Below are 22,381 nucleotides of genomic sequence, written 5' to 3'. Positions count from 1 at the left end.
TGAGATTAGGCCTTTCAGAAATTCAATTGTTTTCATTATAAAACGTGAAGAAAAAAAAATCTAATATGATCATTCTTGAAAGGCATCTTGTCAAACGGGCATTCAGAACTATTTAAAAAATAATAATAATAATGTTTGCTTGTGTTATTTGCACTTTGACAAATTTCCTTATGTAATTTGGAAAGTGTTACTCTTACTGTATGCTCACTTCCATGAATTTCACTCTTAATATTTTTAAAATATTCTGCTGGTTCTTTTTAATTTGCTGTTGGATATCTTTCCCCCATATTCTGTCTTGAAACATGATGGTGGTTAAAAGTGTTGCATCATCACAACATCCATATTGTCTCTTCACAGATGTACAAGAAAGACCTGTACAATATGGAGGAACCTGTGCGAATGAACCATGGCCTGAAACACTCTATGAGCTACAGTCACCAGCCGCCGTACCAGGACAAGCAGCCATACCGAGAATACGAGCACCCGCCTTACGGTTACGACGGGGGCGGCTACACGGAACCAAAGTCTCACAACGCTGACTCTCACATGCACTACGACAACCGTGTGCCTCATTACAACGAACAGTGGTCCCCCTACGACCAGCAGACCTCGCCCTCACAGCCCCCGGGTTACCAGCCGGGCCACCAGCAAGCCATCGGCTACAACCCCCGCTCGCCGTACGAGGATGGGCCAGGGAGGGACTACAGCCCGCCTCAGCCTCGATTTGAAGATCCCCTTCCTGTGGGATACGATGGCAGAGCGCGCCACGCTAAACCTGGGCCGATTCGTTACGATGAACCGCATCCACCGCCGCCCCCTGCAGGCTACGATGCGCGTTCTCCTTATGAGGCAGACCCTCACTGCTTTCCCATTAACTCTCCTCGTTCTCCAGAACCGCCAAAGCAGTACTATGGCGACTCCGGTCTAAGGCCCTCCTACATTCCTGGTCCGCACCGGGGCTTCAAGGCAGGGATGCACGAGCCTGTGATGAACTGTGAACCACCAATTCTCCCTCCTAAAACCGAGACCCTCGCATCCCCTGGTGAACCAGCTGTCATTCCTGGATCCAAACCCTTGGCACCCCACCAACGGGAAGACCTGGATGAGGACCCGGCTATGAAACCACAGTCGGTCCTCAACAGAGTGAAGATGTTTGAAAATAAACGGTCCGTTTCCATGGACAGGGCGAAGGAAGGAGAATCATCAGTGCTCAGGGTACTTTGTTTTTCAAGTATATGAGAGTGTGTGCTGTTCTTATCCCTCATGAAGGAGCAGTATTGCCAACAATTAACTCATTTGCTCCCAAAAATTTATAAAAATGTTCTATTTTAAATATTGTCATGGTCCCAAAAACGTATTTATGTTTTTTATGTTTTTTTTTTTTGCTAGAGCATACAGAAGGCTTTGATGCAGCCTCTGACCTGAGGAGGTCGCTTAAAGCAATGGTGGTTATAACAAAAACGGCCAGCAGGTGGCAGCAGAGTATAAGAGATCAACCAGGGCCATGTTGCAAAAACTGCTCTTTTCCCCAGTGTTGTAAAGTGATTTGTGAATAATTATGAAACTTAGCTATATTCTAATGCTAATTGCTGCAAAACAGATAGAAATATACTTTTTTTTTTCCCCTGATGAAATAAGAGACTAATCTTTGTTTTGTTTTTAGAGCAATAGAACACAATATTCTGTGGGCCTTGCAAAATCAGTCAAAATCAAGTAAAACAGCCGTGAAGGAGGGGGGTGGCTTCAGTGAAAATGGCTGGGAGTGAATGAGTTTAAAACCCTTTGTCTAATTGTGTCCTCTCTTTGTCATTTAGCCAGCAGATGTTCCCAAACCTTCAAGTGCACCTGGTCCGGTGCTCAAGGCAAATTCGCTCAGCAACCTGGAGCAGGAAAGGTCCTCCTACAGGTATGTTGTGGTTATTACAGCACCCTCGGGTTACAGGGTTGGTTTTTTTCACGCCTGCTTTATAACGCTTTCATTGTTTGAGCCCCATCTAGTGGAGGTAAGTTGTTGTGCAACAGATAAATTTAAGGCTTACAACAAACATGACCGGCATGCATGGTTTGTCCCACACAGAAGCTGTCATAAATGGATGCCTTATTCTTGTTTGCTTCATCTTTAGGGCCCCTGAGCCACAGAGGCCTCACACCAAACCGCTTGATGATGTAATGCGTACCAATCACTTTGACCCGGATGAGGACGAGGAGTACTACAGGAAGCAGTTGTCCTACTTTGATCGTCGCAGCTTTGACAGCAAATCCATGTGCCAACCCAATCCTGGCATCAATCGCTTCCACGATCTGGCCAAACCAGCTCAACTGTCGTACCCGTACAACAGGTAGAAGCACTTACATTAGTCACCACTGGGGGGGAATAAAAATAAAAATCCCTGCTTTCCTTTTGCATTTCAGCAACAATCACCAATGTTTTTATTCATTCTTGAATCCCCTTTTATGTTCGACCTAAATTAGAGTGGAGTCTGTCGAGAAAGTGAGTCCAGGGGACAAACGATATGATCCCCTACCTCAGATTAGCCCCTCTACTCTGTACGGACCTCCCGGCTCTGCCATCCCACCCAATACACTGCCAAAACTCAGCCCGGCTGATGGTAAGCTCTCTATTTACCTGCTCGACTGGAATATTCCCGATTTGTCCGTTTTTGTTAGCATTATTATGCAACAGCGTGTGTGATTTAAGGTTAGCTGCTCAAGATTAACTTCTACACACTTGAACGCTTCACTCATTTATTTTCTTCAAATTGCATCAGGCAATGTACAGTTGATATAAAAAGTCTACACAGCCCTTTTTACATGCCAGGTATTAAATGAGACCTCTAAACTGCCCCCACCCCCATTTTTCATGAGGGGGGAAGTAAAAATAAACAACTGAAATTATGTGGTTGCCTAGGGATGTGGCGGTGTGAAAATGCGAGTGAAATTCAGATTAAATGGGAGTTTGCGCACACCTGCCACCATTAAAGTTGTGTGAATCAATTTCAGATATTCTCAAAGGTATTTCCTGACTTTGTGGTGTTTTTTTTTTTTGTTTGTTTTTTTGCAGAAGCGTGAAACATTTTGTGTCAACACTGTATTGTGAACATCTATTACACCGCATGCGTGTGCGTTGCGTCTCCGCTTTGTTCCGTCGGCGCAGCCAATTCGTTTCCATTCTATCAGCTTGTTCAAATTACACCAACCGCGTGTGCGCTGCGGATCGACTGCGAACCAGCTGCTAGATAGATAGACCTATGTTCAATTTTTGCCGGACGACGCATCTGTCAAATGGCAAACTAGCGCAGAACACATCGAGCGGAACAGGAAGACCAATGCAATTTCAAAATAAAACATTCCGGATACTTTTCAGAATAAAACACTCGCCATATCCTATTTCGCAATCATGTCAGCAAAACGTCATAATGCTTAACGCTTAATTCACTGCAGCGGACATGGACGGGGGGAGATTTATAATGGAGGTGGATTATATATGACACGGCACATCCTTTTTAGACAACCTAAAAATTGATGCGCAAGGATCGTCATTGTGGAGTTTTGTCCATAAAATTGACGTGTCCGGAGCACGCAGTCAAGACGCAGCGGAGCAGAGACGCGACGCACACGTATGTGGTGTAATCCCGGGGTAAAAACCTCCCTAACAATATCATGAAAAAAAACAATTGATTCCTAAATTGCATGACTTATTCTCTTTTTACAAGAAATGTTCCGCTTGCGCTGTTTATGTTGAGTCACTAGTCATTTTGACCTGATGACTTGGAGAACCCCTCAAGAATTTGACTCGTGCAAGCTTATCAGTGGCTATTTTTAACATTATATTTGCTTATTAATTTGTAATATGTGATATAAAGCTCTTTTTTTTTTTTTACCAGATTTTCTATCATCGATGTCACACAAACACATTACAAAAAGCCATATTTTGCGACACAAAAATACTCAATTTCTCCATATCCCATCATCCGATTTAATAGAATGATATAATACAAATGTCTATGAATTATAAGTTATCGGGAGTATTTGATTAATTGTACTTTGGTGCAATTCTGTGATTATCTCTATTTTGTCCAGTGAACTCCATACCCGAACCACTGAGCTCCCCAAATCCCAAACCTGACCTGGCAGCTCTCAGACCCGTTAGCAGGGATGAACCCGCACCAATCGGCTATCTGCCCCCACGGGCCCTTCCCGACAAGTCCCCGGTCAACGGCACGGATACAGTTACCCCGAAGGCCATCGGTGCTCCCGTTCCCACCGGTTATAACCGCTACGTCCCCAAGCCGTACACCAGCTCAGCACGACCGTTCGAGCGCAAGTTCGAGAGCCCCAAGTTCAACCACAACCTGCTGCCCAACGACACACAGGTGAAGACGGAGCTTCTCGGCAAGCCCGGCATGCTGAGCAACAGCTCGGGAAAGCTGCAGCTCTCACCTCAGCCTCCGGACCACGACAGCGGTCTGGACACCTTCACTCGCACCATGGACAACAGGCCCAAATACCAGCACAATAACATCAACGCCATCCCCAAAGCCATTCCTGTAAGGTAATGTCACTTGGTCTCTTTTCACAATGAGGTCACTGTGCTGCACTTGTTGTGTGTTGTTCTGCACCAAACGCCGCCCTGATTGATGACCGTGATCTCCGCCGCAGCCCCGGCGCGCTGGACGATGACGACGAGGATGAAGGGCACACGGTGGTGGCCACCGCCCGGGGCGTCTTTAACTGCAACGGCGGGGTCCTAAGCTCCATCGAGACGGGCGTCAGCATCATCATCCCCCAGGGCGCCATCCCGGAGAACGTGGAGCAGGAGATCTACTTCAAGGTGTGCCGCGACAACAGCATCCTGCCCCCGCTCGACAAGGAGAAAGGTCAGTCTCGCGTGCAAGTTTGCTGTCAATAGTAAAATCATTGGTTAGCAGGCAAAGTTGCATTGCACGCAAGCATGATGGCGCCCCTCAGTTTTGTCGTATTTCATTTCTATCACATTTTTAGGGACAGTTTTCCTTTACAACAATGTTTTTCTTCTCGTCAATGCTTAAGCCTTGCTAATAGGCACTGTTCATTGTCAGTAGTGGACTCGTCTATTTCCAGCTGATAGGGTACACACCCATTCTCATACATTACTATAGAGCAGCTACAAGACGTCCGCAGAGGATACATCACACCTTCCTTGATTTAAGCTAGCTCCTTGATGCTGGTTTCACATTTAAGACTATTGAGATGTTCCTTAATATGGCGGCGTAAGAACAACTTCTAGAGTCGCTTTCAATGTTTTTAGGAGTGAGGAACTGGGAACGATGGAATTAATGCTGTCTTCATGTGGTATTGAAATTATGGTAAGTACTACATGTCGAGTAGAAAATTGCACGTGAACGCCTCCTCATGTCGTATTTTCTACTGGACAATTCAAGTTTCAACATGGCGGAGAGCACCGAAGGATTTGTGAATGGCAAGAAATATTAACACTTATAAGGGGGTTGATGTCCGCTAGCACAGCAGGATGTTTTAGAATCTACACAATTATGTTATAACAACATAATCACATGAACAGAACTCGGTCGTTATTAGGAGTTTCCGAGTGTTAAGGTCCATCTTTCCCATAGCATGTGAAGGCAGGGTAAAAGATAAACCGGTTATTGAATTTGGAGCACTTCCTGTTGATTTTGGTGCACTTTCGGGTCACATGCTGTTTAACTTGGGGGGCACCACTGATATGTATATATTACTGGATAGCCGATAGGCCAAGACTTTTGAAGCCGCAAGGCCGCCATATTGCCACTCCCAAGAAACATTTTTCGGCACACGATCCTATACATTAACAGTATCGAATTGGAGAACAACAGTACTTAGTAGAAATTGTATGATTGATGATGTTTTTAAATTTGTTTAAATGCATTTTCAGCCCGATTGTACACTTCAGGTAAAACTGTCAAAATCTTCAAAATGAGCAAAAGCACAATGAAATTAATGCTGGAATCATCTTCAAGTTGCTAAAATACACTAATGACAGCAAAAAGTTTGAGTCTACAACATTTAGTTAAGGTGTGAGAGCCAAAATGAACTTTGTATTGCTTTAAATGCATTTTCAGCCCGATTGGACACTTCAGGTGAAACTGTCAAAATCTTCAAAATGAGCAAAAGCACAATGAAATTAATGCTGGAATCATCTTCAAGTTGCTAAAATACACTAATGACAGTAAAAAAGTTTGAGTCTACAACATTTAGTTAAGGTGTGAGAGCCTAAATGAACTTTGTATTGCTTTAACATAAATAAGAGTACTTCAGACATTTCACAACTTGCCGTAAATACATGCATAAATTATGTGCTTAATGATGTTTACAGGAGGAAACTTGTGTATTTTTTATGAAAGAATTATAATTCAACAAATTATGCCTCTACCAAATCTAATACTGGGGTCTAAGGAATTGAACGAAAAAAACTTAAAGAAAAAGAGACCCTCTTTTTCTTTAAGTTTTTTTCAAAGCATCACATACCAACCGGGGTAAGATGGCCGCCCTGTGGCTTCAACGGCTTGTACGGGCGTGTATGGGCTTTCGCCTATCCAGTAATATGTACAGATCAGGGGGTGAGCACTTCTGAGTCACTTCCTGTTTAATTTGGGGCACTTCCTGTTGATTTTGGGGCACTTCCGGGTCACTTCCTGTTTTATTTGGGTCACTTCCAGGTTGACTCCTGTTTTATTTGGGGCACTTCCGGGTCACTTCTTGTTGATTTTGGTGGTCTTGAGGTGAAAAGCAGAGCGCACAACAAACACCTCGCAGATGTACATTTGTTCTCCTAAATGTATCACTTGTAGAATCTAAATGTCGATGCAATGTCCACGCAGGAGAAACGCTGCTAAGTCCGCTGGTGATGTGCGGCCCTCATGGACTCAAGTTCCTGAAGCCGGTGGAGCTGCGCTTACCTCACTGTGCGTCTATGACCCCTGATGGTTGGTCTTTTGCTCTAAAATCCTCCGACTCCTCGTCGGGTACGCTGTCCTCTCTCTCTCTCTGTCCTTGTTGAGTCTGTAGGCTTAAGGATGTGCATGATTGTAGAGGAGAGTTTGGTCACCTTCTTTTCCACATTCGTCATTCCTTCACCATTGGACAGGCTACTTTGTCATTTTTCTTTTCTAATTTTCGTGAATTTTTTTATTTTATTTTATCATTAGTCACTTCATATAATTAGACTATTCCCTTTTTTTTTTTTTTTTTTTATATATTTTTTTAGACTATTCCCATTATTTGGAGACCTTCCTGCTCTTAATTACGCTGCATTTCTTGCGGTCAATCTCCCCGCTGTCACACGACACTTAAGGTAGTATACTTGCGAGGGAACACTATACTAGCATGTGCAAAAATTAGCATTGGGGTTTGTCTCGCTGTCACTTTCACAGCCCGGATGATTATTCTACTTCATCACGCAATCCTCGCTTCCCTCAAGTACAATCATAAAATATATTTTAAGGACTAAGCCGCCCTCCCCCAGCTTGTAAATGTGTCACTGACTAAAAGATGTCGCTCATTAAAGAGCCGACCGTGTGTCCCGCCTTGAGTGGCTTCAATGCCCGAACAACTCTCATATTGTCTAACAACTCTTACTGACATTAGAAGGGACAAAAATTTCACATTTTGTCATTATTTCTTCTTCGTTTACAATTATTTTGTTGTTTAGTTTGAGACATTCAACTTAACAAGCAACTTAAAAGTACAGTTACAATATATAAATATATATTTATTTTTTTTCATCTCATTGTTTATTTTCCCCATATACATACGTGTGATGTGTTTTGGCTTGGGAAGTAAATAGTTTCCAAATTCATGTAAGATTTTTTTTTTTTTTTAACCTCCTGTTATGTTGCGTTTCCAATTGACCCGTTCAACTTTGTCTGGTCTGCTGGCCTTCATTTCTTTTTTTTTTATTTTAATTTTTTAAATATTAATAACATTGCATTCTGTTGTGTGATATTTTTTTGATGATTAAACATTAGAACGGGCCACATTGACCCATGAACATTGTTAAGAAACAAACACAACAGAAGGGTTAACTCGTATTGGCATTTAGGAGTACATAATATGGCAATTATTTTTGATTGACACGAGGATTATGAGGGGTTCCTTGGAAAAATCTCTTCCCTGTAAGGGGTCCCTAGACCAAAAACATTTGAGAAACCCTCGCTCATCGATACGGACGTTTTTTGCTGCCACATCGAGGGGGGGGAAAAAGTTCAGTATCACACATAATATATCAATTTCACATTATAACGTGATAAGTTTAACGTTTTAACATGATACATTTTTCGTTGTGATGAATTTCACATTTTCGCGTATCGTGTTAAAACGTGATGATTGATATGTTTGACTTTTGCATTCGGTTTAACTTATCACGTGAAAATGTAAAACGTAACTCATTCACTCCCAGCAACCCCCTTCGCTCCCGGCTGTTTTACTGGATTTTGACTGATTTCGCGAGGCCCACAGAATATTCTGTTCTATTGCTATAAAAACACGGAACCTACCAAATTTTCTTTATTTCTATCTGTTTCCGTTTTGCAGCAATTAGCATTAGAATATAGCGACGTTTTTCATTATTGACAAATCTTCTGTATGCTCTAGCATTAAAAAAACGTATAAATATGTCTTTGGGACACTTAAAACATTTAAAATAAAACGTATTTATACGTTTTGGGAGCAAATGAGTTAATCATGTCAGAATGTGAAACTTAACACGTTAACATATACACTGCCGTACATGTTATTAAATGATGCTTATTTTATAGATGTACTTTTTTTTTTTTATTATTAATAAAAATACTGATGTTGTGTGTATTGTGTGCAGGTGACCCCAAAAGCTGGCAGAACAAATCTCTCCCCGGAGACCCAAACTACCTGGTGGGTGCAAACTGTGTTTCTGTGCTCATCGACCACTTCTGAAGAGGGCGGACAGCTGGTCTGTTCCTGAACGTGAAAGAAAGCGGGCGTCTGTTGCCTGCACCACGGCAAGTTGGTGGTGGGAGGGGGCACACAGCCTTCACCATTGCGTTGTTTACCGCCTACCCTCCCCCCCTAAGAAAAAAAAAAAAAAAAAAACACCGCAAGGAGAGTCAGCAGAGTCCAGCTGTTCTTTTTTTTGGTCATTTTTCCGGTGCTTTTGAGGCTTGCAAAAAAAAAGGGGGGGGGGACTGAAATGAGAGTGCATGACGGTGCCGCAGACTAAGTAATCTCATCTTGACATTTTTTGCTACTTTTTGTAAAATGTCAGGGGCCTCGCTTATCAATGCCTCAATCTGCACAAAACAGGACCTGAGAGATGCGTACGCAAAGTTTGTAACCTATCAAAAAAAATAAAAAAACTGCGCACATGGAAACACTAACCTCCGTATATTTTAGAGGGGAAATTTAGTGCGACAGTGAGGTGGTGAATGGAAGCCAGATTGTATACGTCCACTTCATCAAACGTTCACTATAGATTCACATGTGCTGATTTTGCACGTCATGTACGAGTTGGTTGTTAATGTTTTGTTGGTCCTTTTTAAATGATGCTGCATTTTGAAGTGAACCTCGGAACAAGGATTAAAAAAGGTGGGATTCACTTTAGATCACATTTGGGTGAAAGTGGCCCACGAATTAAAATGAGTTTGACACCCCTGCCCTAGAGGAAGAATCAAAGGACACATAAACTTTATGATCAGTATTTTTCGTCCAATCACAATCAGTAATCGAACTTGAAGAACCCGATCACCAATTCGATCCCAAGATAGAGCAATATATCCATTTTAAAAACTTTTATCCCAATCCAGCCGATCAGATCGGTGTCGAGTCTACCTAAAACGGTTATACCGCCCTCTGCTGTCGACGGAAATTGACGTCAAAGTGCCCTCGGGCTCGCATTGCGAACATCACGGCGCACCTGTTTTGTGGGTCACGTGACATCAGTGTCCGTCGACAGCAGAGGGTGCTATAATGCTAAAATGGGACGAATGGATTGAAAATATGCTTCATTATTTTTCCACCAGCAGACTCGTGAGGTGAACATGGAATGTATTGAAAAGAAGTGAAAGGACTTTTTTTTTTTCTACCTAAGTGGTACGATTTTGGTCTCTAAAAAAAATAAATAACGTATTTTGTTTCTCTTGTCCTGATTCACAAACTAGCGTTGGCGAGCACGGCCCATTTAAATGTGTGTGGTGCTATTTGCTTGAATTTGGGCATATAGCGGATGAGACGCACTTTTGAAGTGCAACTCTGACTTGGGAAATTTGAGGTTAATGAGTCGTAACTTTTTTTTCTTTTTGGGGGGGGGGGGGGGGGACAAAACACCGTTTTCAGCGTTTGTGTGCGTGCGTACCCTTTTTGAAAAAATCCTACACACGCTTTGATAAGTGAGGCCCCAGATCAATCAAAAATAAGAAAAAAAAGTAGAAATTGGTCAAATGTTCTTTAATAATACCGTTTTTTTTGTTTGTTTTTTGCAAAGTGTAAAAAGAAAACTCCCAAAGGGCAAAGTCGGCCTCCGCCAAAACGTTGTGTTTGCAATTGGCGCGGGCCGTGAAGGATCTCGAAGGACTTGACGTGGCTTGATGCCACAAAATACGCGGACGGAACCAAGGTTCGCCGTTGGCATCGACGAGCGCTGAACGGGGCTCTCTGCCGAATTGAAACGTTTTTTTTTTTTTGTAGCAAATCTTTGAATATAGATCAAATGTACTGACTTGATTTGACAAACTCCTGCTGTCTAGAGATCTATGCATGTGCTATGACTCAGGTCCAGACGCCTGCTACCACTTCTACACATGAGAAGCCCATCCAACACTGCGAGCAGTGATGCCTTATCTGCATATATGTATACATTAGAAATATATCAAAAGAGAGAGAATCCGACTCCGCTCCAGTCCAAGTCGACGCAAAGTTCTCTTTTTTTTCTTCTTTCTTTTTCTTCCCTTCCTCTTTCCTAAACGGAACTTTGATTCTAGCACACGTGAAGAATTGATGCCGATGAAACGAAAGGTCTGCTTTCTTTTCCTGCTATGCATACGAGGCGCAGAAAAAGGACGTTGTGGCTGTAAATACCGCTAGCATATGGCCTTGGTTCTCTGTAAATCAACTTTTGTACATCTTTATTGTTTTGTATAAAAGAGAAAAAGTTTGTTTAAAAAAAAAAAAAAGTGGAAAAGAAAGTGAAGAAGTTACATTGGTTATGTTTGTATTCCGGTTTAAAAAAAAAAAAACCTGAGCCTTGGAACTGACATAAGCAGTAATAAGTCCGACTTTTCTACGTACTGCATAAATACACCACGTAAGGCATTTTTAACCGTATGAAAAGTTTTTATTCTTATTTACAAAACAAAAATAGACAAGTGCTTGGTTTCAGTGGTTTTAATTAAAAGATGCGCTCAAAGGGGGTTAGGGGTACGACAACTGGTCCCTTCCTTTATTTGTGATACTGGATGCTTTATTGTGTGCCCTGAAATGTATTTTTGTACTAATAGATGATTTATTATGGCACATCAGTACTATTTTCTTTTGATATAACACTTCAATGCTTCAATGCAACATTAGTTTGTTTCTTTATGTGTGAAGCGTTCTTTTTATTTATTTGGGTTTCTTTTAAAACTTTCCCTCCTTCTGCAACATTTTTTTTTAATGTATACCACTGTATTAATAAATAAATTCATTTTTAAAGTAAACTACACTGTGGGGTCAGATGTCTTGTCATTTCAAATTATGTATTTCAAGTATTTTGTTAAGTTAGTCATTGGGAATGTAACGATAATGGCAATATCGAGATATTAAAATTGCCACGATGTTGTCATGTCACATCTGTTTCAAAAGGCAAGATTGTATTCCATTTGTGCAATTCTAGCACCCTCTGGTGGTTTATAAAAAAATATGCTGTAGTATCAGGGAAAAGTTGTAAATTTACAAGAATAAAGTTCATTTTGGTCAAATAAAAAATAAAGGAAATTGGCAAGAGTACCAGGTGTAAAATTTGACACTTAATATATATTTATTTTATATTATCCTCAGAGGTGGCAAATCCAGGTCCAGAAAGTAAAAACCCTGCCACGGTTTAGCTTTAGCCCCATGTGCTAGCTAGCTAGCTCCCATGGTGCTCGTTTACCTGCTAGGGAGCTAGCTATCTAACTAGCATCAGGGGCTAAAGCCAAACTGTGGCAGGGTTTCAGATGCTAGCTAGCTATCTCCCATGGTGCTCGTTAACCTGCTAGGGAGCTAGTTAGCTAACTAGCATCAGGGGCTAAAGCCAAACTGTGGCAGGGTTTTTACTTTCAGATGCTAGCTAGCTATCTCCCATGGTGCTCGTTTACCTGCTAGGGTGCTCGTTAGCTAACTGGCATCAGGGGCTAAAGCCAAACTGTGGTAGGGTTTTTACTTTCAGATGCTAGCTAGATAGCTCCCATGGTGCTCGTTTACTTGCTAGGGAGCTAGTTAGCTAAATAGCATCGGGGGCTAAAGCTAAACTGTGGCAGGGTTTTTACTTTCAGGTGCTTTTTACCTCACCTAACTTGCCTATTTGTCCATTTTTAAAAACAAACGTTGCCCTTGCGCACAGCTGTTTTCCCACCGGGCCTAAACATGCCTAACTAAATATTCCTTCGCTTTCTCTCTTGACCTGGGACATACGATAATAAAACTCCGTAACCAGTAAACCCGATAAAAAACCAAGCCCGATCATAACATGCGTTCAAAGGTGCTTTGATGATAACTCCCACCAGATTGGAGAAACCTCGCTACAAAGTTTAATGTCAAGCATGTTAATCAATACACACACGCACAAAACTTCATTCTCATACAAAAGCATTGGATCAAAAGATTTCAGTGTCATGTTTGAAATGGTGCAGATTTCAACCATCGTGAAGATGAAATTATTATCGCGTACTGCGCTTTCTACGGCTGTCAGGTTTGGGAAAACAAGAAACAGTCTTGCGGTGGAATGTTCGTGCATCCCAGAGATGAGTTTGAAGCAGCAAACTTGAATGTAAACAAAATATGTTTGCACGATTTCAAAGTTCTTGCGCTAGAGTTTAATAGTGCCGCTGGTTATGGCGCTGTAAACCTCCGAGGTGATGGGAGCAAACATTTTTTTGGCTGCGTTGAAGTAATATAACGGATCACTGATAAGGGACGGATTGAAGCCTTCTTCCACCAGCTTGGTTTTCTTCAACTTGAACGTGCCCGTCATTTCCAAGGACGGCTGAAAGACACGGTTTAGCAATTACATGCACAAAAATACATCGCACAAAAGCTAGTAAACATAAATACTAGATTTAGTCTAGTATAGTTTTTGGCAGTCTAGATCGCTTAAAGTCCGGAAACGGACAATGTTCTATTCCGCCAAACGTTGTAATGTATATGCACATTTGCGTACATATATACATTAATATATTAGGGCTATCAGTTGATTACAGTTTTTAATTGTAATTAATCACATGACTTCCATTGTTAACTCTCGATTAATCACAAATTAATTGCATGTTATATCTGTTCTAATTGTACAATTAAAAACAAATTTCAAGTTTTTCATACTAAGTGGACAAATGTGGTTGTATCTTTTCGTTCATTGATAAAGTTATTTGAAGTTAAAAATATATACTTAACAGTTAAAAGGAATGTAAAACATTGAGGTAATTTTCTGCCACTAGGTGGGATTAGTGTTTCATGTTGCACTTTGGTAACAGGAACGGTTTTTCTTTGCCAATTTAGAGCTATTTAGTATTTGGAACAATTGGTGGACTCCAGGCCACGAGTCACCAATCCCCAGAAATACATTTAATCACATTTATTATTGCTAAATTGTGTTATAGTGACTCCTTTGTGCAATTTTTAATGTAAAATAAAGCACGAACAACATTTTTACATCAACTATTTAAAAAAAAAATTGCCTCTGGATATTGTGTTGAATGCTTTTTAATGCCATTTAAAGCCTTAACTTTTCATGCTTTTTAACTCATTCACTCCCAGCCATTTTCACTGAAGCAACCCCCTTCACTCCCGGCTCTTTTACTGGATTTTGACTGATTTTGCAAGGCCCACAGAATATTGTGTTCTATTGCTATAAAAACATGGAGCCTACCAAAAGATTAGTGTCTTCTTTCATCAGGATTTTTTTTTTTTATATGTTTCCATTTTGCAGCAATTAGCATTAGAATATAGCTAAGTTTCATCATTGTGGGTAAATCAGCTTGTTTTCAACATGGCCCTGGTTGATCTCTTCTACTCTGCTGTCACCTGCTTTTGTAATAACTACCATTGCTTCGACTGTTTTTGGGAGGCTGCATCAAAGCCTTCAGTATGCTCTAGCATAAATAAAAAAACTTATTTTTTGTTAGAAAAAACTTATAAATACATCTTTGGGACACTTAAAACATTTAAAAAATAGAACATATGTATACATTTTTGGGAGCAAATGAGTTAACGAGCTTGTTCCAAGCACCACGAAGCCTTACTTGGATTCTGATGAATCGCGGCCGTGCGTAGGCCGGCAGATAGCTGACGGCCTGCCTGTAGGCCTCGGCGCAGTCAAAGTCCTCTCCTTCTTTCAACGTGATCGCCGCCATTCCCGCCCGCCCCTCGTTCCCTATCGCAGCAACGACGCATTACAATCAAGGCCACATTTACGTCTAATCTTGCAGACGAGTCGTTGACGCCCTACCTTCCACCTTAACGCCATAAACGTTGGCCTCTAAAACGCAAGGCGCCATGGTGAGGACGTCTGCGACCTCCGACGTGGCCACGTTCTCGCCCTTCCATCTGTTAGGAAGGAAAGGATTTTCATTGGTTCTGCCCAGCAACAAGAGCAATGTGACCAGGAAGTAAAACAAAGATTATGACACATTGAATCAGTGCTGTGTGATTTAGGTGCACCAGAATAACTACCCTGGATTCTAACCAGAAGTGGCAAATCCAAGTTAGGGATAGACAGATAATCAGCATCGGACTTTTTTTTTGTTTTGATGGCCAATATATTAAAAACTGTTATTTTTGCTCCAATGGCCACTTTTCTCCCTAGTCCGCTCTGAGTCAGCGGCTGTTGACTCCCTGCAGCATTGGCCCGCCCACATCTGATTGGTTGCTCGTGCAGTGTTAACAGCCAATAAGCAGCCATTAGCGGCTATTAGCACACAAGCTAACGGCTAGCTCGCGGATTGATGTTTTTAGCGGCTATTTGGAAGTTATCCCAGGGTTAGCGTTTGTGTGAACAGTTAGCCCACGAGCTAACAGCTAGCTCACGAATTAGCAGCTATTTAGGAGTTAGCGTGCGGGTGAATGGTTAGCTCGCAAGCTAACCGCTAACTCGTGAATTAGCGGCTATTAGCCCGCGAGCTAGCCAGTTAACTCGCGGGCTAACCTAATAGCCGTTATTTAGCGGCTATTTGGGAGTTATTCCGTGGTTAGCGTGTGGGTAAATGGTTAGCCCGCGAGTTAACTGTTAGCCTGCGAATTGGTGGCTATTTGGGAGTTGGCATTATAGTTGTTGCAAAAGCTGATGGCAAACAAAAAACCTTTAACATGTTGCAAATCACAAAAGCTGTTTAATTAACATGTGCTTGAAGGCATTTAAGCAGTCAAGTGCTGGAGTTTTTATTATTATTTTATTATTAAAACTGTTGACACCAACTTTTTTTTCTTCCTGCAAATATATATCGGCTTCAAATATCGGTTATCGGCCTCCCTGACTAATAATAATCGGTATCGGCCCTGAAAAAAAGCATATCCAGGTCCAGAAAGTAAAAACTCTGCCACAGTTTGGCTTTAACCATTGATGCTAGCTAGCTCCCTAGCAGCTAAACGAGCACCATGGGAGCTAGCTAGCTAGCACCTGTGGCTAAAGCCAAACTGTGGCAGGGTTTCTACTTTCTGGGCCTGGATTTGCCACATCTGATTCTAACCCTGTATGGATAAATATAAATATAAATATGAGTAACAACATAAAAACAAACACATGCTTAGTAACTCGTATCCAAAACCTTGAGCATTGAAGACGAATGCTGTCCCTGAACCAGAACCCTAATTTAAAACCCCAACCCTACTTTCAAATCCTTACAGTATTTTTTTAAACACTACTTTGAAATCCTGTTATCCAACTATATACGTATTCCTCACTATACTCTCTTCACGAGCACAACGAAAATGACACCATGAAGGGAAAAGTGGCGGCGTGCCTGAAAGTGTCGCCAACTCGATCCTGAAAATAGACAAAGTTGTCGTGGTCGAATCGAAGCAGATCTCCCGTGTTGAAGTACAAGTCGCCTTTTTTCAGCACGTCGCGGAGCCTCTTCTTCTCCGTCTGCTGCTCGTTGCCCGCGTAGCCCACGAAGGGCGACCTCTGAGTCACCTTCCCCACCAGGAGGCCCGTCTCGCCTGGCAGACGGACACGCAACATGGCAACCGTGGACAGTGAGCGTGCATTTATAATTCTGACGGATGGACATAATGTTTTTTTTTTTTTTTTTTAAAGAGTGTCCAGCTCACCTGTGGCCGCCTCGACGCAAAGACCATGAGCGTTTCGGATAGGCTCCTCCTTCTCAATGTCAAACTTGATCAACAAGTACGGGAAGATTAACTGGAGGGAGAGGTTTACAACATTTGATGGTCTTCGTCGTATGGAGGACCAAAGCCTTTTAAATAAATAATAGTGAAAATAAAAACTGATATAAAAAATACAATACAAAAATGTAATACAAAAAATTTATATAAATGAAATTAATTATTAAATTAATGAATTGATTACACAAACACAATAAATAAATGACGTAAAATACATGCAAAATAAAAAAAAAACAATTAGATTCAAAAAATAAATGTGGAAAACTTGAAATAAATACAAAAATAAATATATAAATAGAATTAAATGTGACACTTAGGACCGCCCCCTCATTTGAATAACATTTCATGCTGACAGCATCTTCAGCATGCGTTAAATATGAGAGCAGAGCATTGTATTTATTGATTGATATTTAAATGTATTTTTATATTTATTTTTTTGTATCATTTTTTTTATCATTTATTTATTTATATATGTATTTATTTATTTATTTATTTATATCATCGTCATGTCCATTTATTTTTCTCTCCAATTTTTAAATGTTTATGTTTGTTGGGATGTCTGCATTCAGTTTCAATGCCAAAAACATAAAAATGACAAAAATGGACGGAGTGATATCAGAGCAGCAGGAAAAAGAGCCCTCCTCTTGTTAAATAAAAAAAAAAGAAAAAAGGTTTTACCTACCCTGTGGAAAAAATTGATCCGTCCAACAGCGCCGACTTTGGAGGTGTAGTTAATAAATCCGATGTTTCCCTCCGTAGCGGCGTACAGCTCCTTCACTTTAATGTCACCGAAACGACTCAGAAACTCGGACCAGATGTCGCCGCGAACGCCGTTGCCCATGGCGAGCCGCACTTTGTGTTCCTTCTCGTTGTCCTTCTGCAAGAGGGGACGACATCCGCACCCGGTGGGACCGTCAACGATTGTGAACGTCTCAGGGGAAACGGATCTGACCTTAGGCGTGTTGCAGAGGTAACGCATGGTCTCGCCGATGTACTGCATCACGGTCACGTTGTGCTCCCTGCAGTCGTCCCAGAACTGAGAGGCGGAGAACTTCCTCTTCAGCACCACCGATATACCTGCAAGCACACATCAACAGTCACATATACATATTTTTTTTTTAGGGGGCGGGGGCAATATTCCGCGAATTTTTTTTTCACAAATTGACAAGTTTTTTTCTCTCAAATTTGCTACTTTATAAAGTGCCAAATTTGTGAGGAAAAAAACCCCTCCAAAACTTACGAGAAACACACGTAGCGTTCTCGACTGTTTGTGACGATACTTTTCGGTCGGGTTTTCCAAATAAGGAGATAGTAATTGCTTTAGCATAGATTAACCATATCATGTTAAGCATTCGCTCTTTGAAGCGTTTTGTACGGCGACAAAGACGTCTCGCTTTGCGAAGGTCCACACCCGGAACGATCAAGAATTTAAGTTAATTTGTTAAAATGTATATTTACTTGTACATTTATGTTTCCAGAATTATTATTTACACGTCCATACATTTTGGTATTTAGCTAGCTAGCTAAGTTGATGTGTCGAATCTGCTGCTCTCCGTCATTCACTTGCTAGCTTCTGATTGGTTAGTGTTTAGTCAGCTGATAGGAGATCAGGAAGTGTTGTCGCTCTGGCTGCGCTGAATGACGAGCAAAGTTTAAATTAAGAATGAATCCGTCTCCATCTTGCCTTTTCATTTTATAAACTGTCCCATTAACCACCAATGAATCCTCACATGATTAGACTAAAGCTACGCTACATGTATTTCTCGTGAGTTTTTTTCTCGCAAATTTGCCACTTTATTAAGTGGCAAATTTGCGAGTTTTCTTCTCTGAATATTGCCCCGCCCTCTAAAAAAAAAAATATATATATATATATTTATACGCGGCCCTAATACGCCGTCGTACACTTCAGTACTAAAACGACCAAACAATAAAAAAATTAAAAAAAATCATTACCTCTCTCAATGGAGCCGGCCAACCCGATGAGAAAACCTGAGCTGTGGTAGAGCGGCAGGTTGATGTAGAAGACGTCGTCTCTCGTAACGCCGCACAACGACTGGAGGAAGGACGCGGCCCACATCCTCTCGTGGGTGACGATGGCCGCTTTAGGCAAACCTATCAGCCGCAGGAGAATATCAAACGTACTCAAAACAAGCCACAACGCTATGAGCGGACGTTGTCCCCTTCATACCGGTGGTTCCCGACGTGTAGATGTACAAAGCGGTGCTCCTGACGGTAACGTTGGCGCGGAGGTCCCTGGACAGAGGTTGGTCCGAGGCCTTGGAGATCTTGTCGGCCAAGAAGGTGACGCCCTCAATGTTGCGCGTCTCCGACAGGATGTAGACGCTGACCCCTTGCTCTCTCAACGCAGGTAACACTTCCTCCACGGCGTCCTGCAGCTCTGTCAACACGCGCAAATATTCATGTCATGACTTCCTGGTTTAAAAAAAAAAAAAAAAAAAAGTCCTTTTCAATATGCACGTTTCTGTTTGTTCTGTGTAAACAGAAAAGAAATAAGCAAATTCAAAAGAAGCATGTAAGACAAAACAATTTGACATTGAGTAAGTCCTCCTTGCCAGTAGTTGGCGCTATACAGACGAATCATCATCTACATGCGAGAGAAAGGCTTTTTTTCACAACTTTGTTGGCATTAGAGATTTTATAAATCAAAAGTGCTCGAGGTTTCAGCACTCGGTACGGGTAAAAAAAAAAAAAAAATTAAGTACTCGGTAGAGCTGAAACGAGTCCTGAAGTAATTCAGGTACCCGTGTCCATCCGGGCCAAATATTGGGCCCAGTGCGTCCCTACATAGCTACAGGATATTTTCTTTAGATTAGAAATAAATTTTCCTTGCTCGTGGTTCTCAAAAATAAAGCTCTCTTGTGAAAAATTCCAGTTCAAGTTTGACATTAGTCTAATATACTGGTCAAAGTAGTAAAGTTAATAAACACTAAAAAGTTAAGGAAGTTTAAAATAACAACAACAAAAAACATAGAGAAGTTTCCTCAATTAATGCATGCTTTTCAGCAGTTTTGTGCCATCCTTAAATGGTCAATTTTATACAAGAGAGCCCCTTGCACTAGCGAAAAAAATATCACAGTACGTAATTATTTTGTGAAATATAATATCAAAATATAATATGATATAAATATAATATATAATCAATATTTTAAGAGCTTCTATCCGCGACCCTTGTGCGGAATAAGCGGTTAATGGATGGATGGATGGAAGAGCTTGAATTGTATCTATATTTACTTTATTTGTCATACATCTGATTAGGAAGCGCTTATTCCTATGTGCCCCCCCCCGAGAAGCAATTGTGGCCCCCTCCCATAATTTAAGTTATGGATCCCTGGGCTAGAGAGTGCAGGTGTAGGCGTGTCCAGCCCATTTCGGGGGACGCTAAAGCACCCCTAATGTAAATCCAAGCACCTGCAAAATTTGTGAGATCGGAGATTTTTATTTACTAATTATTGTAGGTCCTTTTTTTTGAGTGCTAAAACCATACAGTATTTTGTAATACTTAATCCATTTTCAACAACCCCCAATGCTTTTCCTCCAAAATGATGCCTGCAGTCACATGTCAAATTTTCATAACCACTCAATATCAACGCACTTATTTCTGCCGCATTTGACCGCAGGTTGCAGTCCATGTCGAAGTAAACATGGTGAAGCTGCATTTAGCTGCTATGCTGCACACAAAAGGAATAAGCTGCCAAGAGAAGTGAAGTCAACCCACAGTGTAAATGCTTCCAGGTTGAAAACTTTGCTTCCCCCCCCTCCCTCTTTTAATTATTATTGTTATTTTAAACTTCCTTACGCTAAATGTGTTTCGAGTTTGCTGTCCAATGTTTTAACATTGTCAACGTATGTTCTTTTAGCAAATTTTGTTTTCTCTTTTTTTTGCTCTGTTAACTGTGCTTGTCGATGCTTATCGGTGTTGTTTTTCCTTGTGTAAAGCATGTATGAAATGTGCCATACAAATAAACTTGCCTTGCCTATGTTGTAAAGTCTAAGTTAGCGGACAATGTTTCAAGCTAATAAACATTCCAGACCGTCAGACAGTCCCACTGTCCCCTTTTTTGAATACGAGAAGCACATTTTGGCACGCCGGTGTTGCTGTTATTAAAGTCAAGGTGCCAAGATTGGCAGAACCCCCTAAACTAAGTGACGTCACATCTCACCTGCTGACGTCACCAGCACTTTCGCCCCGCAGCAGGAAAAGCAGTGCAGCAGCGACTTGGCTCGGATGTTGAAGTTAAGCAGGGCAACCGGACAGCCCAGTTTAGCGAGTCCCAGCCAGGTCCACACGAGGTTGGGTTCGTTGCCCAGAAAGAGGGCCACCGCGTCCCCCTCGCGAAGACGCGCCTCCTGCTTCAGCACCCGGGCCACCCGGTTGCTGCGCCGGTCCACCTCGCCGTAGGAGAAGCGCTCGCCCTCGAAGTGCAAGAAGGTCTTGGCCGGTTGCCTGCGCGCCGCCACCAGGAAGCAGTCCAGGACGCTGTGGAACGGCTTGCTCCTCTTGTACTTGATGAGCCTGACGGCGAGCAGGAGGTTCCGGAGGATGTACGCGCAGTCGTCCGCCCAGTAAGGGAAGCGCGTCCTGAGGATGAGCAGCAAGCCGCCCACCACCGTCAGCCAGATGAACATCGCGAAAACGTCAAGGAGCTGCCGGCAGCGCTGACTTGCCGCACCGAGGGCAGCAAAGACGCACTGGAGAAAGCGCGCGTGCCGCGGAACATCGGTGCTAAAGTTCACAGGCGTACTTTGACCCCTCCTACTTTGCGCGTGTTTTCGAGTTGACAGATCACTTCCCACGCCCGCTCGGGAACGCACTTGCCGGCATTATTCCGGCCTCGCCTTCGCATTCTCCATCCCCGGCCATGTTTCAATGGGGCCGCGGATTTGGGGCCCCATTGTTATTGATTATTTATTGTTGAATTTGCCTTTGACGCATTTGCAGTGAAAGTAATAGATTAATTAATTAAAACGAAATGTTGATTGATTGATTGACAGACAGACAGACAGATAGATGTTTTTAGAACTCTTCGCTTTTTAAGGTGTAAAAAAAAATATATATATAAATATAAAGGTCTGCCACTGAATTTTAATCATCATGTATGTAGTGAGGTGGTGAGAAAAACAACACAGGTTAGTGGAGTAGTAGTAGCAAATCGAATGCATATAACTAGTATATTGTACATGTCAATGATCATCATGTGAAATAACAAAATGTTTCGAAACAATAATATTGTAGTGTAGCAGGAAGTTTGTTGCATAAATCTGCAGGAAGAGGAATGGCAAGTGTGAAAGTGAGCTTTGTTTGTCTGATGATTAATGGAGGGAGGGAGGGCGAGCACACTACACAATACACACTACAAAGCAAATGATCAATTCAAAATCCTATTAAAAAAATTAAACCTATACTGTGGATATTAATTCTCACTTTTAATTGTCAAATGTATTCATTCAACAGCAAAATTACACTAAAATGTATTTAAAATAATATATATACTGTATAACATTTTTTTTGAGATAGATAAAAATGGCTGGATTTTGCTTCATATCTCATATTAATGAGACTGTCATGTTAAGACTCGTGAGGTCACATATAAGATATTATTGTCAAGAAATGATTACGGTTGACTTCCGCTTTATATAATAACGGGATAGATTAACAAAGGCCAAGATTCCTTGCAAGTCACTAACGTATTTGACGACGACATAGAAGCAAATAAATAAAAAATATCAATATATATAACTCACCATTGTGCCATTACGATGACACAAAAAAAAAAGTCTCAAG

At 41.6% G+C, this 22,381-nt stretch overlaps 2 protein-coding genes across 12 annotated transcripts in view; one reads left to right on the top strand and one right to left on the bottom strand.

The window, feature by feature from the left end:
* tjp1b (tight junction protein 1b) overlaps window positions 1-11,702 on the top strand; it is a 79,102-nt gene extending 67,400 nt beyond the window's left edge. For 7 of the 11 annotated variants that reach the window (XM_086072765.1, XM_086072767.1, XM_086072766.1 and 4 more), the window contains 8 exons: window positions 358-1,215; window positions 1,815-1,906; window positions 2,124-2,339; window positions 2,473-2,609; window positions 4,081-4,552; window positions 4,660-4,877; window positions 6,858-7,001; window positions 8,852-11,702. In XM_086072765.1, coding sequence (XP_085928891.1) covers window positions 358-1,215; window positions 1,815-1,906; window positions 2,124-2,339; window positions 2,473-2,609; window positions 4,081-4,552; window positions 4,660-4,877; window positions 6,858-7,001; window positions 8,852-8,946 — 2,232 coding nt within the window. In that variant the 3' untranslated portion in view covers window positions 8,947-11,702. The remainder of the gene's footprint in view (window positions 1-357; window positions 1,216-1,814; window positions 1,907-2,123; window positions 2,340-2,472; window positions 2,610-4,080; window positions 4,553-4,659; window positions 4,878-6,857; window positions 7,002-8,851) is intronic. The other 4 variants (XM_086072770.1, XM_086072775.1, XM_086072769.1 and 1 more) reach the window with 2 other exon arrangements.
* Window positions 11,703-12,747: 1,045 nt separating this feature from the next.
* Window positions 12,748-21,330, bottom strand: LOC147175141 (long-chain fatty acid transport protein 2-like). The gene is made up of 10 exons (XM_086072779.1): window positions 20,760-21,330; window positions 18,767-18,976; window positions 18,532-18,690; window positions 17,531-17,655; window positions 17,261-17,455; window positions 16,504-16,594; window positions 16,194-16,392; window positions 14,684-14,781; window positions 14,478-14,608; window positions 12,748-13,225 (listed from the first exon to the last, which is right to left on the bottom strand). The coding sequence occupies exons 1-10, from the start codon at window positions 21,223-21,225 to the stop codon at window positions 13,049-13,051; spliced, it is 1,851 nt and encodes a 616-aa protein (XP_085928905.1). The 5' UTR covers window positions 21,226-21,330; the 3' UTR covers window positions 12,748-13,048.
* Window positions 21,331-22,381: the final 1,051 nt, after the last annotated feature.

Source organism: Leptonotus elevatus, chromosome 4, assembly GCF_054856555.1.
Source record: "Leptonotus elevatus isolate MCC_2025b chromosome 4, RoL_Lele_1.0, whole genome shotgun sequence".
Classification (NCBI taxonomy): domain Eukaryota; kingdom Metazoa; phylum Chordata; class Actinopteri; order Syngnathiformes; family Syngnathidae; genus Leptonotus; species Leptonotus elevatus.
This window is presented reverse-complemented; position numbering and strand designations above follow the sequence as displayed.

What these genes read in the sequence shown, in the direction of transcription:
- LOC147175141 (XM_086072779.1), bottom strand. Translation starts at nt 21,225, where the DNA reads ATGTTCATCTGGCTGACGGTGGTGGGCGGCTTGCTGCTCATCCTCAGG. An exon ending in AGTGCTGGTGACGTCAGCAG is followed by an intron (nt 18,977 to 20,759) that starts GTGAGATGTGAC and finishes GCGTGTTGACAG; the next exon opens with AGCTGCAGGACGCCGTGGAG. An exon ending in CGAGTTGGCGACACTTTCAG is followed by an intron (nt 14,782 to 16,193) that starts GCACGCCGCCAC and finishes CCTTCCTAACAG; the next exon opens with ATGGAAGGGCGAGAACGTGG.